The 15,191-nt window shown below is 36.3% G+C and overlaps 1 protein-coding gene across 1 annotated transcript in view; it reads left to right on the top strand.

Moving 5' to 3' along the window:
• dcc.S (DCC netrin 1 receptor S homeolog) overlaps positions 1 to 15,191 on the top strand; it is a 479,548-nt gene that overhangs the window by 429,001 nt on the left and 35,356 nt on the right. The window contains exons 17-22 of the mRNA XM_018244588.2: positions 3,162 to 3,400; positions 3,486 to 3,624; positions 4,686 to 4,793; positions 5,332 to 5,526; positions 10,373 to 10,405; positions 13,687 to 13,752. Of these exons, the coding sequence (XP_018100077.1) occupies positions 3,162 to 3,400; positions 3,486 to 3,624; positions 4,686 to 4,793; positions 5,332 to 5,526; positions 10,373 to 10,405; positions 13,687 to 13,752 (780 nt within the window). The remainder of the gene's footprint in view (positions 1 to 3,161; positions 3,401 to 3,485; positions 3,625 to 4,685; positions 4,794 to 5,331; positions 5,527 to 10,372; positions 10,406 to 13,686; positions 13,753 to 15,191) is intronic.

The raw sequence follows: 15,191 nt of genomic DNA, 5'->3' as shown, positions 1-15,191 counted from the left end.
ATGTTAACCATTTTAAACAATAATTATTTGAACAACTTCAATATAATAAAGCATAGGGAATCACATGTTGCATGATGTCTGACTGTGAAGTCTTTAAAGGATAGTTTACACATACACATTATTTTCAGTAACTGCATCCTTTGTATGTAACACAAAAATAGAATACTAAATATAACCTACTTCCTTTTGTTGATTTGAAGATCAATAGAGAGCATTTAAATATCATAAAAAGCCTTTTTTGTTCTTAAAACATAATAAGAATCATTAAACATGGATTTTTGTTAGTAGCGTATAAAGAGACCACTGTATTTGTTCCTCAAATTAATATTCATTTAAAAATATCAAATTAAATGGAAAAGGATTCCAAAGGAATGTCTAGTTTTTAAATTTCTCAAGCAGCAACAAAAAAAATAATTATAAAAATCACATCAGAAACAAATTTACAGAGTTTCTCTTTTATAATCTATGGTACAAACTTCCACTTGAAAACGGGTTTCTTTCTTATGGGCGCTGTTTTAAATGGTGTGTCAAACATGCCTTGGGGACCAGTTTCAAACGGAAATTAAGTGTATAATTGTTATTATTCTCCCTTCAAAAAAAGGTAATTTAAAAAAAAAAAACAATAGTCATGTGAGAATTTCTTTCACTAGTCATGGATTAGAGATGAAATTCCACATATTGCCATCCTCAATTTTTTTCAAAACTGCAGCAAAAAATTTGCTGGGAAAAATTCACTGCGACAAAAAAGTCACTGCAACAAAAAAATGTGAGCTGCCTTAAGAAAAAAAAGAGCATTGAGACTTTAATGCATTTGGACAAAAAAGTCACCTTATAAAAAAAAAAAGCCCATTGATTTTAATGCATTTGGAGCAAAGAAAATTGTCACACAGGTCATTTTTTTTTTTACACTCATTGACTTCAATGCATTTTGGGAATTCTTAGGAAACGGGAGAAATTGGCTCATCACTAAGAATTTATTTCAAAATGTACTTCCAAGAGTAGGAATGTTCCTCCGTGAAATAATTTTCATGTGTTCAGATGTGCAGAATGGGTTGCCATATTTCTTCTTAGTTCTTTATCATAGACTACTGGTTTTTATTAACACACTGTTATGAGGTACCAGTATACAGAAGTACCAGAATACTGGGATATGGAGGGGGAGTCTGATTTATTAGAAGGAGGACATTCCAAGTAGTTACTGTAACCCTTTCGACACCCCTTTGTCGGTGTTACACTCCATGTGTGGCGCTTACCTGATGACACGGGACAAACCTGAGCCACTCCTCAGTGGTATGGGGAGTACCTGGTACTTACTAGCGCAGTGCCTTAACCTAGTGGGATCCGGGAATGCACCTACGGGTGCCCCCACTAGGAATACATTAATAACACACACACAGTATTGGTTAACTTAAATAACTGTTTATCTAAAATAAATGGGCACCTAATACAGGCAGCACTCCTAACTGGTGGCAATACTCACTAACTAACTTGTTAGCGCAAAGCTGTCTAGCTAACTAAAAGGCAAAGTCCTTTAATGTTTGTTTATCTTCAGCGCTCTTTAGGGTACTGTCCCTTTAAACAGGACTCACCAATCCTCTTTGGATACTTTAGAGCTCTCTCCAGGCGAATCCAGCACATTCAGTCATACAGTGCGATTACCAGCCCTTTTGGATGCTCAGATAGGAATCTCCTGCTGGTTGTTCCTCCAGCCTGGATTCCTCTCACACTCTCTGTCTCTCCAGGCACAGTATGTGGCTTCCCTGTGCCAGCCTGATCCAAATGAATACTTTTGGTGCAGCCTCTCAGCTCTCTGGGCCCACCAGCAGCTCTCTGGCCTCTTTCTCTGTCCACCATGTGGCTCTCTATTCCAGGCTTTCTTCTTTTGCCAGTCTCCGTGACTTCCTCTTCCTGCCAGCCAGTCACTAGCTCATGTGTCACTTCCTACTGCACTGAACAGCTGGTTGCTAGGTAACAGCTTACAGCACACAGACACAAGCTCTGTTCTTCTGCCCTTACAGGGATAAGTGCAATGATTTTGCATGGATTCCCTACATTACTATCCTAGAACTATCTCTATGGAATCTTTCTGTGTATTACCAGAATATGCATTGCCATGAAGTACCAGAAAACTATGATATGGAGAATGAGACTGATTTTTTAAAAGGGGGACTGTCCAAGTAGCCACTATCCTAGAATTGTCTCTAGGGGAGCTTTCCATGTATAAACAAAATAGACAGTACCATGATATACCAGAATATTGTGATATGGAGAAGAGGCTCATTTATTAGGAGCAGGACATTCCAAGTAACCACTATCCTAGAACTCTCTCTAGGGGGCCTTTCTGAGTATTATAAAAGAGTTCACATGATAAACAATTAACATGTTTGCAATTTATATCATTTTAATCTAAATGTATTGCTGTATGGCCACAAGAATGGTTTAAATGACCATTTGGAAGCCTTTTGTTTCATCTGAAGAAGGGCATCATTTAACTGCTTTCTAAAGATGCTCACATGATAGAAGTTTTCAGGTATTTTTCCAGTTTGGCAGCCTATCGGTCTGTGTATTGATTCATTTAGATATCATTTGGGCATGGTTACAAATTCCATCCAACACATTGGAATGCAGATATAGTCAATGTTCCACTGTTCCCTGTGCACAAGAGCCAATAAGTCAGCTGACCCCAATCTGGGAAAAGCTCTTCTTATTTGGCCTCCTGCTCAAACAGGATATTTCTATGTCTGTATATGGTCAGCTTTATAGTAATATAAGAACATTCCAAATACGAACTTTTTATGTTTGTACGGTATACAAACTTGCAGATAACAGTTACACCATAATTCATATTATAAGCAACGCAAATGGCTTTGGTAATATTTAATGCACAGTCAGTAAAATGACAGTTGAATTATTAATATTGTCCAGTATTTACATTATTATTTATTGTCAGATATTTATTTGGAATATCATATATACTAGCCTTGTATATGGACATATTTAATTTTTTAGTGCAACGTTTTAATTTATGTCTCTCTTCTCTATCTCTTACATATCCCCTTTTTCACCCTTATTGTTTCACATTCAACCCATTGTTCTGCCGTGCTGACTGTTTATTTTTCTCATCTTGGAATTATTTACTGCATTTTTTTTTATTTACTCAGACCCCATTGACCCATTAGAAATTGAGTTTTACCCTTTTATTGATGATCTCCCTACCTCAGTCCCAGATATGTCCACCCCCATGCTCCCACCAGTAGGTGTCCAGGCGGTTGCACTTACGCATGATGCTGTGAGAGTCAGTTGGGCGGACAACTCTGTCCTTAAGAACCAAAAGATGACTGAAGTGCGCTTCTATACCATACGCTGGAGAACGAGCTACTCAGCCAGCTCAAAATATAAGGTAAAGTTATTTTACTTGTTTTTGTTAATTCTACGTGGCTAAAACACAACATATTCAGTAATCTATATTTTTTTTTGTGTTATAGTCTGCTGACACAACATCTCTAAGTCATACTGTAACGGGCTTGAAGCCAAATGCCATGTATGAATTTTCAGTAATGGTCACAAAGGGTAGACGCTCAAGCACTTGGAGTATGACAGCTCATGCCACCACTTATGAGACAGGTAATCATATCTTCCGTCATATATCAGTAAAGGTGTGTACTTCAGAACTAGGAAAATATAAAACTCTCCTCCAAAACTGCTCTTGTTACTCTGCCATAATTGGGTGCTGATTCAAAAAGTTGCTGAACTTGTTGCTAATGGAAATTTTACTCCATATGCACCAGGAGAAGATTGGTACCAACCTTAACATTTTGAATAAAACCTAGTTTTAATGAGATTAAATATATTTCTGTCTCACTATCTAACATATTGATTAATTAGAACCTACAATATATTTTCCCCCATAATAAAAAATTTATCAGATGTTACCAAAAAAAGTAGGACTCAATCTAGCTCTTGTGGTCTATATGTAGATCTTGTTAATCACATACTCACTGATGGAAAGCTGAGTCTTATATATTAGAACGATACTTTCCAGTATTCTGTTTTTTAATTCAACTAGTCAAAACTTGAACACGTGAACACAAACACCTATGCATGGGCAGGCACAAATGCTCAACAACTAAAGGGTGAAAAATAGATACTGTGCACTATATATGCCTAGTAATCTTGTGCGCGATTGAATAGACTGGAACTGAAAACCAAGCTCAGTACCCAGTGGCACTAGAAAGCCCTTTACTTAAATCCTGCCTTGAGCACAAGGTAAGTGCCAGTCTCCGAATGCAACCTGCTCACGCAGGTACTTTTCCTTGTTCATTGTGAATGATGCACAAGAAGCAGGCATACATATGGACACATATATGCTGCCATTAAATGATATCAGATGTGTCTGACAGTATCAATTACAACTCTTTGTGCTCCATGCTGGAGATACATTAGGACATCCCATTACAACCCACAACTGTTGATGTGCATTGTGGGCAAAAAGCATGGAGCTTTCAGTCTGTTATTTTCACTTATTACCATGTCCCCCCATGTTGTACAGAGGAAAGAAAGATATAATAAATATTTGTCCCACCTAATGTTAAATTCTATGTCTCTCATTATGTTTCATACTTTAATGCTATTATCAGAGGGCACTTTATTTATCACATATACTTATTTTTCCACTGCTTTTTAAGCTCCAACATCTGCCCCGAAGGACTTGACAGTTATCACAAGGGAAAGGAAGCCTCGAGCTGTTATTGTGAGCTGGCAGCCTCCAATCGAAGCCAACGGCAAAATTATTGGTAAATCTGCATTTCTGCAGGAATCCTTGTTTCCTTAGACATTGACACATGCATCCTTTATTCTATTCTCTCCTTGGCTTCATGCTGTTCTACTTTTAGAGAAGTTTTTATCTTTACTGACTGTGCAACTTGTTAATTAGTTATTTTACTAAGAATGCACAAAATCTGAGCAGAATAATTCAATAATTATAAACATATGGCACAAGCTAATAAAAGAAAAACTATACACGTGGGGAAAAGAAAACACAGAAACAAATTGATATCAAATTAAGTTTAACAAGCACTTTAAAGAAGAGAAGTTTAGGAAAAAAAAGTGGGAGTGGATGAGAAGCAGTAGCTTGAATCATTTTAATTGATTCACACTTCTCTAACGCTGATTGTGAGACCGTTGGGACCTGGATGTATTTACATAACTGCAGGCACCTGCCTGCACTGGCATACCAATGCTGCCCATGTTTTATATATCCATGCCTCAGTGATGGAGCAATGCTATGGTATCTCAGAACTTTCACAGAATTTCCCTTTATTTTGTTTCTAGATTACATACTTTTCTACTCTTTGGACAAGAACTTGCAGCTAGATGACTGGGTCATGGTGACAATAACTGGTGATAGATTAACTCATGAAATATTGGATCTGAACCTAGATACTGCCTACTACTTTAGAATCCAAGCACGCAATGCCAAAGGATTGGGACCTCTGTCTGATCCAATTACTTTTAGGACGCCTAAAGGTAAGAGGTGCTAAATTACCTGATTTTACTTACTATAAAGAAGGGGTAGTTACTGTCCATTCATGAAAGAAGCCACTGATGTCATTGCCTGGTTTCCTGATGTCATCAACTCATATTACATATCTACAATTCTGAATAACTAGCTGCCATCAACAATTCCTTTTCATGTTGGGTATTATCTTATCATACATAGTTAGACACAGACTCACCATCACATATTCACCACACAATTCTATTATCAGAAGAAAAACATGATGGGAAAATGCCAGTGCTTTACTAGATGTTAACAAGTAAGTGTAAAATGGAGCAAGCTCTGGTACTATAAAGACATATAAAATTATTTTGTGTTTTATAGTCCCACCATTAACGAGTATATTCTGAAATCCTTATATTAGTCCTCATATAGGCAAATCTGAACCATGAACTCTGAACTCAAGAAGTAAATGAGGTTTTAGGTAGGTCGTTTTCTGTCAGATCAGGGTGGGAGCCCACAAATATCCCAGAATTTTCCATTGAATAATTAAATGTTTGCCCTAAAATTTTCCAAGTAGACTTTTTTTTTATATCATCCCTTATCTATATTGTATCAATGTATCTAATGTATAGACATTATAGAGGTCAATAACTTGATAAAGGGCCATGCGGCTTGAAACGTTGTTGCAATTGTTCAGATGATAAAGCCATAGTAACAATAAAGGCTTTTTTAAACAATCTCCAAGACTGGTGCTGTCTACTATGATTTTAGACATTATAGAGGTCAATTACAAAGCACCACTGTAGTTTGGGTCAATAGAGAGTTGCTGCAGTCGTTGGGTGAGAAATAGCATCTAAAGCCACTACTTGCACTTTTGCATAGTTGCACTCACCAGGGATACCTCCATTCCTTCTTCTCTTGTCATTGACACAAGGGAACCCTAAATTATCACCACTCTTGAATGGGTCCAACAGTTGTCTGATCAAAGACCACAGCAAACGTTTGCCTGAAAACCTTTAGCAATGGAATTTCTTAATTTTTTTTCCTCTTTGCAGCAAACTATTTCCCCTGTCAAAGTCTCAAAATTGTGAAATGTTTCCATTACTTCCATTATGCAAACAATTTTTAAATTCCATGTAAACTGCAGATACACGATTGGGTTCTTCATACTTAATATTCATATCTAAGAGAACACCCAACTCAAGTTCCGATCACCCTCATGCTTCTTAACTATTAAATATTTCGTTAAGAACATGCATTTCCAACACATTCTAATTACAGATGCTGAGGTTCACCAACCCCAACACATTAATGTTTGATGTCACTTACTTGGACAAGATGTGAACTTTTATCAGATCTTCCCCCGCATCTAAAGGGAAAAACACTGGGTAGCTGCCAATGGTTTTAGCTCATGATAAATATTGAAGAATCAAATTCATGGATATGTAAATTTAAATCAAGCCGATGACCTTATAAAAAACAACTTTTCTTCAGTTACAAAAATGACACATTGCCAAATAATTTCTGAACATGTTTCATATTGCTAACTCATTTCTAAACTACTGAGACTCCTATGCGTTCAAACGATGAAAATGAAAGGGTAGATATATTCAATATCAAATGGGGAATTCAGACAGATTCCAAGGCATTTCATCATTCTCCGAGTTATTAACACTTTCCTGACTGTCAGAAAAGTGTGAAGAAGAAGGCGTGCTTTCCAGCAGTCAAACACCATTATGGTTTATGGAATGATGGAATCAGAGCAAAGGCTCTGGTTTCTGAACTTCAGCCCTCTGATGCCTGATGGAGGATGCTGCGAGATAAAATTTAACATCTATTGGAGATCCTGTAGTTGTTTTTTTTCCTATACTGGTATCTAGAATCTTAATAGAGAGTTTGAAATCCGATGTTCCCTAAATTAGATATATAACTGTATAGTGCCACCTAATGTTGAAAATGCATAGAACATGATATCATATCATTTAATTTTTTTTTGACTGTAGAAATTGTATTTTCAGGCTACTTTTCTTTTTTCTCAATAATGTTTTTATAATATGAGAGTCTATTGATGAAAATCAAGAGCACTTACTAGGAAATGAACCATTGTTGTGCTTGAACTGCTGGGATATTTACTGCGAGCGAGTCATAAGAGCTGCATTCAGTTGTATTAAGAGAAGACAATGCTTTAATTATCCCTTTAGAATATGAAAGACATCTCACTCATTGAAATCTGACAACACTCCTCTGCTTTGCAAACATGTTAATTAGTCAAAGCTGCCAGAGCGGAGTATGTTTGATATTATGGATCAGCAGGCATCTAGTATAAGCTATAGCTTCCAAAATCCTTAGCCAACTGTTTTCTATGAAAAGGATAGTAGTTCCAATTAAAGAAGTGAGTTCCAAGATGTGGAGCTTCTCTAACTGGAAGGACTTGGGGACAGTAGCAGGGGGCTTTGATGGAAGGACAGTTAGGGACAGATTTATCAAAGGTTGAATTTTGAAGTTATGTGAATTTGAATGCACTCACAACTCGAATTGGAGGTTATTTATGAAAAAACTCAAATGTCTAATATTTGATCGAATACAAACGACCAGAAAATTCTAATTGAATCTAATTGAAGCGAAACTCTGAAAAAATGTACGAGCAGCAAAAAAATTCACAAAACTCATTGAAGTCAAAATAATTTTGATGCACAACCATTTTGACACATGCGACAATTTTTATACGTGCGACTCTTTTGTCCAAATGTTTTAAAGTCAATGGGCGTTTGTCACAATGAATTTTCCACTGCGAATTTTTGCCGCATTTTCGTGAAAAGATTCACAGGCGGTGAAATGCTGCAAATCCATGCCTGGCAAATAAATTCGCCATCACTAGAATCAAGTTTTTTTCCTAAAAAAACCTTGAATGTCAGGAAGGCTATTAACATGTTACAAATGGTTCATCATACCTCTGCCATTGACTTCTACATGAACCTGTCAGGTTTTAGGTGGTGAATATTCGAATTACAACTGATCCAGAGTCGTGGTGTGATAAATCTCATATTCAAATTCGAGTTGATAGTTTAAAATTTGAATTTGTGAGTTTTGACCAAAATAAAAATTAGAAAATTTGAATTTGAACCTTAATAAATCTGCCCCTTAGAGTAAGATTTAGGGGACACGTTTATCTTCTACTAGGTACACCAACTTCATGGTCAGCTAGGGTACAATATGGGGTGAAATATTTCTGTTTTAGATATTCTTGGAACTTAGAGTGAATGGTTGATTCACTAATCTTTATTGTATTTGTTATCAAGTTAGGGCTTGCCGGACCAAAGACTGGACCTCTTTGACCTGAAAAAGTCAGAAAATGACTGCACATATAATTGCGCAAATATACTGCGTGTACTTACATGCGTACGTTTTTGCAATGCTCCACATTTCAGTTAGTTGGCCATGAAAAACTAATATTGTTACTCTCTGGCATCACTCGGTGACAAATATAAGGATATAGTGCATAGTATTCTGCTGTATAAATTCAGCCGAGCTTCCTTTATGGTCAAAAATAATCATTAGATAACCTAGGATTCAAGGATGATGATTGTCCAGCAGAAACTACTCTTCATGTTTTGAAGCTCGGGACTGAAGAGCAGGAATCATAAAATTTGGACATTATTAAATGAGACACTTTTCTGCTTTCCACTTATAGCCTTTTAGGGTGTTTTAATTACTTACTTTAAGAATCCAGCACAATTCAGCAGGAACAGTCCCCCTAGGTTTGCTCATAGTCTGTACAGAGAGATCCCATAAAACTATGACAGCATATGTATTCCCTGTACTAAGCACAATTCAGCAGGAACAGTCCCTAAGTTTGCTCATAGTCTGTACAGAGAGATCCCATAAAACTATGACAGCATATGTATTCCCTGTACTAAGCACAATTCAGCAGGAACAGTCCCCTAAGTTTGCTTATAGTCTGTACAGAGAGATCCCATAAAACTATGGCAGCATAGGTATTCCTCTGTACTAAGCACAATTCAGCAGGAACAACCAGTTTGCTCATAGTCTGTACAGAGAGATCCCATAAAACTATGACAGCATATGTATTCCCTGTACTAAGCACAATTCAGCAGGAACAGTCCCCTACGTTTGCTCATAGTTTGTACAGAGAGATCCCATAAAACTATGACAGCATATGTATTCCCCTGTACTAAGCACAATTCAGCAGGAACCGACCCCTAAGTTTCTCATAGCCTGTACAGACAGATATTGTACATCAACCCCAGCTTGTGGGTTTCCTCCATCTCAGTGCAATTATGCAGAAACAGCATATTGGAGTTTGTTTATAACCTGTACAGAGATATGCCATAAATAGGCTCCAACATAGGTGTCTCTCCCTACTAAGCGAAATCCTGCCTCCAAATCTCTGCCAGGTTTTTATATATAAAAGTTTTCTAGATGCCAATAAACAGTCTGGTACCAGAGATGTTAACCAGCTGGTTTATTTCCAACACGAATTTCATCTGCAAACTGCACATCCTCAGGGAACATTGTGATATTTGCTGATGTTTTTCCCCCCTCATCCAAGTGAAAAAAAAACACATTGCCATGAACTTCTTTGCACTTTCTCCTATGCTCTTTGGGAAAAGCTCCCCTCCCTCCTTTATGATGACTTTTCAAAGTGGTAGACGTGACTACATTGGGAAAAAAGTATTTTAAAAAGAAGAATTACAAAACATTATGGTTCTGTGCTTCCTAATGCGTGGGAAGGCGGCCTCTTGCCATGAAGGCTTTGCTAAAATAAAATTACTGATTTGCTATGTCAACCTTGGCATGAAGAGCTGTCATAATGTAACGATAATGTCTTCTTCTCTCTTTCTCCCTTTGTAGTGGAACACCCTGACAAAATGGCTAATGACCAAGGTACAGTGTCCTCATTCTGTCAACTTTTCTCTGTAAATCAATGCTATACTCTGGGAGGGGATCTCGGTGTTCACAGTGTGTTCTGCTTCTCACCTGGGCCACACACCTGATGAGTCAGCCACTGACGTGCTAATTAATCTCTTAATGAAGTTCTGCAAAGGACGAGGCTGCTGATGCTTTTGGTGCTGGGGTGGGGAGGGGAGGGGACGGAGAGGAGATGTAAATTTTCCAGAGAGGAAAATTGTTTTGTCATCTTTTTTTTTTTTAGTGAAGAGCCAATTTAAATGTCAAGCTTCTTTGTATGAAATACATTTTTTTGTCTATCTCTTCGAGCTGTTGAATAATTCACATTAAGTGTAATTAAGCTTGGAGTAATTTCCAAGCTGCCGCTGCACCCTTGCGTTGGTTAGAGATTAAAATTGTAGATTACCAGTAAACAGTAAATCATTTTCACCTTGGAGACAGCAGTTTGAACTTCATACAAACAGAGTTTGTGCGGAGCTTTTTTTTTTTTGTATTTGGAATCCTCCATATGGTGACCCTTGTTGCCATGTTGGCTATTTTGCCAATAGTTGTCTGCTTGGACAGTGACTGCTACAATCTAATTTACAGTATTTACAGGTATATTCTATTTATTTTCACGTAATTTACTTTTAAATGATTGTTTAGTATAAAGTAGGCAGTCATATTCTAAGACCATTTGCAATTGGTCTTCATTTATTATTTTTTGTGATTTGTGAATTATTTAGCTCTCCAGTATTGAAATTTCAGATGCTGTCTAGGGTTCAATTTGCCCTTGCAGCCAGGTAGTAGGGATGTAGCGAACCGCCGATAATGTGTTCGCGAACGCCGTTCGCGAACACCGGCAAAAAATGCGAACAGCTCGCGAACAGTTTGCGAACTTCGAACATCCGAAAATCGTTCGATTCGAACGATCGAATGATTTTAATCGTTCGATCGAACGATTTTCGTTCGAATCGAACGATCGAAGCCATTCGATCGAATGATTTCATTCAATCCAATGGCTTCGATCGTTCGATTCGAACGAAAATCCTTCGATTTTAGCGATCGAATGGTCGAATGGTCGAACGATTTTGACGCGAACGCCTATTGGCGAACGTCGCGCGACGTTCGCGAACTTGCGGCGGACGCGAACAGCCGATGTTCGCGCGAACAAGTTCGCCGGCGAACAGTCCGCGACATCCCTACCAGGTAGTAGTTTAAATGAGAGATGGAAGATGGTACAGGTATGGGATCCGTTATCCAGAAACCTGTTATCCAGAAAGCTCAGAATTATGAGAAAGCCGTATCCCATAGACTTTTTTTTTCTTTATAAGTTTTCTCTGTTTTCTCTGTAATAATTAGACAGTACCTTGTACTTGAACCCAACTAAGATACAATTCATCCTTACTTAAGGCAAAAATAATGGAAAAAATCTACCTATATGTGTGGGATGCAACAAGTCTACTTAAAAATAATTGAAATTTGAAATAAATCCAATAAAACTAACCTGTCTAAATTAGATGGCTAATTTAGGATAAAATCTCAATTTCAAATTAGCTTTCAGATTTCAATTATTTTTAAGTAGACTTGTTGCATCCCACACATATAGGTAGATTTTTTCATTGTTTCCTTTTTTTAAAAAAAATTTGAATATGTGAATAAAATCAAGATAAATTTGCAGATTGTTAATTCAATTGTAGAAAAAGATAATTTGAAATTGAGATTTTATCCTAAATTAGCCATCTAATTTAGACAGGTTAGTTTGATGCTAAGGGGCCGATTCACTAAGGGTCAAATAGGAATTAAAATCCTTTGAATATCGAAGTCGAAGGATTTAGCGCAGATAGTTAGATCGAACGATCGAAGGATAAAATCCTTCGAATCGAACGATTCAAAGGATTTTAATCCAACGATCGAAGGAATATCCTTCGATCAAAAAAATTTAGGCAAGCCTATGGGGACCTTCCCCATAGGCTAACATTGACTTCGGTAGCTTTTAGATGGCGAACTAGGGGGTCAAAGTTTTTTTTAAAGAGACAGTACTTCGACTATCGAATGGTCGAATAGTCGAACGATTTTTACTACGAATCCTTCAATTCGAAGTCGTAGTCGAAGGTTGAAGTAGCCCATTCGATGGTCGAAGTAGCCCATTCGATGGTCGAAGTAGCCCAAAAAAAACTTTCGAAATTCAAAGTTTTTTAGTTTGAATCCTTCACTCGAAGTTAGTGAATCGGCCCCTAAGTGTTTATGTGCTATGTTGTTTGATATACACAATATATATCTTCAATGTAAAATAACATTGCCTTTAGCCTTTTTTGACAAGTACGTTAAGAAAGAATTTTGATGAAATGTACTGTCATAGAATGTGATAATATTCCTGGTGAAAATTTACAGATACCAGATGGACGCTTTCAATTAACAGCACAAATAACAAAGAAAGGCATTATTCATTTCTTAGGTTATCTGATTCCTGCGACCCATAAATGCCATCCTATTCATCCAGGAATGAGAAAGAGAAATTTTTACCAAATATTACATTTATCTCCAGATTTCACTGGAAATTTTTGATTTAGAAATGGTGCATTCTATACCTTGGTCTTTTCTGTATCCTGGTGTCTTTTATTTCCTGGTCTCTTAAATTTTTAGGTGTCTTCTATAGCTTGGTCTTTTCTACTTCCTGATGTCTTCTGTATCTTCATTATTTGGGTTTCTTCTATACCCAGTATCTCCAGGCAAATCTGTTTTATACAATATGGATATTTCAGCCAAAAATGCATTGGTCATTGGCCAGCAGGTCACTTATATAGATGCTTGTAAGAGGAATTTGGTTTATAGTTGGGAATAGAATTCAGAGAAGTCTTTTTTAAAATGTATATTTTTTTGTTTTTTATATAATTAAAATATAAGAAAAGAATAAAAATGTTAAGGCGTTCATAATTTTAAACCATTATTGAGATGTTTAATACTTAATTTGGAATAGAAAATAGAAAACAGACAATAGAAAATAAAAATTATTACCATATTCCACATTTCATAAGGAATTCCCAAAGATTTAACCCAATATCCTGGATGTTTTTAGCAATGGAGATAAACAAGGAAGGTCTAACCTGCTAAAGGCTTCACACATTTGCTAAGCATTAGTCTAGTTAGCCTAGTCAGTTGACTGATGTGTTGTATAGCAGGTAATACCCTTGAGCAGAAACATTATTGACAACATTGTTATTAATGAGCTTACAAAGTAGTTCATGCTTTAATGTCATCTATTTTTATCTTATCAGGTCGTCATGGAGATGGAGGGTACTGGTCAGTAGATACAAACCTGATCGACAGGAGCAGCCTCAATGGTGAGTCTGAAATGTTATGTTAATTTTTTATTTTACTACCAAATAATTCATAGAAAGACATTATCAATTTTTAAAATTGATCACAAAAACTGAGATTAAACTTGCAAATGATTTTTTTTCTTAATTGTTAGCATGTTTACAAAAAAAAGAAAATCGGAAACACTTGATTTCATTAATTCAAACTAAAATACTTCATCACAATGAAATCTCATTGTTTCACTCATTGCAGATTTGACTGTTAAAAAAAAAATAATTCAATATATAATTGCCAGGTTTTAGATGCCAGTTTTTTTCATTCAAATTTTCTAATATTTTTTTGATTGATAAATCTAGAAATTAAATTAGAAAACCCCTTGGAATAGCTTTTGCAGAAGAAAACGTAACTTTCGAATTTTCCTCCCAGTTAAACTCTATATAATGAATTCCTACTCTGTAATGCAGGAGGCAAGGCTGAGGGTGGGTTTCTCATGCTAATTACAGATGGTGAAGGGCATGGCATAAAGTTCAAAAGGAAACCTTGGTCCAAATTATTTTTTTAATTTAATAACGGAATAGGCAGGACACATTTTCAAGAGTCTAAATACTTTGGTGACTGTGTGTATATTGCCTAGAGAATCAAAGAAAGTAGGAAAGGCTTGAGTCTACAAAAGCTTCCTTTCCCTTTTATCTTAGTTCAGGAGCCGTTACGGATCTGATTTGCTTTACATGGATAAAGCTTGTTCAAATAACTGTCAGTATTTTTAGCTATTTTTGCTCATCTTTGACTCCTACGCTTCTCTTCTGTGCTTCTCTTACAAATTACACAAATTACAAAAAACGAATTTGGTCTCTAGTTTTCCTTCTTTACAATAACCTCCTTTTCATTCATTTTCCCTGCATGAATAATACACTACAGTGAAACTAGGTTTCATTAAACATTTTCTTCATTAAGCACACCATTCATGGTTTCTTACAGATAGTACCAATTTAGTCAACGGTATGGCAATAGGAATATTAAATCACTTACATTAAATTATGGGGCAGATTTATCAAAGGTATATAAAAAGTTATGTGATTTTATAATAAATGTGAATGTACACACAACTCGAATGGGTGATTATTTATGAAAAAACTTGAATGTCTAATATTATATAGAATATGAACAACCTGGAAATTCAAATACAATTATAATCGAATCAGAATTGAGTTTTCCTCCAAAAAAACTCGAACGTCATGAAGGCAGTTAACATCTTCTAATGGTTCAACGGCCTTCTGCCATTGACTTGTACATGAACTCGGCAGGTTTTAGGTGGCAAATATTTGAATAAGAACTGTTTACTGGGTTGAGATGTGATAAATCTCACATTCAAATTCAAATTCGAGTTGGTGATTTAAAATTTGAATTTGTGAGTTTTGACCATTCAAATTTACCATTCAAACCTTAATTAATTTGCCCCTAC

Source organism: Xenopus laevis, chromosome 1S (genome assembly GCF_017654675.1).
Source record: "Xenopus laevis strain J_2021 chromosome 1S, Xenopus_laevis_v10.1, whole genome shotgun sequence".
Lineage (NCBI taxonomy): Eukaryota > Metazoa > Chordata > Amphibia > Anura > Pipidae > Xenopus > Xenopus laevis.
Note: the sequence above shows the minus strand (reverse complement) of the source record. Positions and strands in the feature narration are given on the sequence as shown.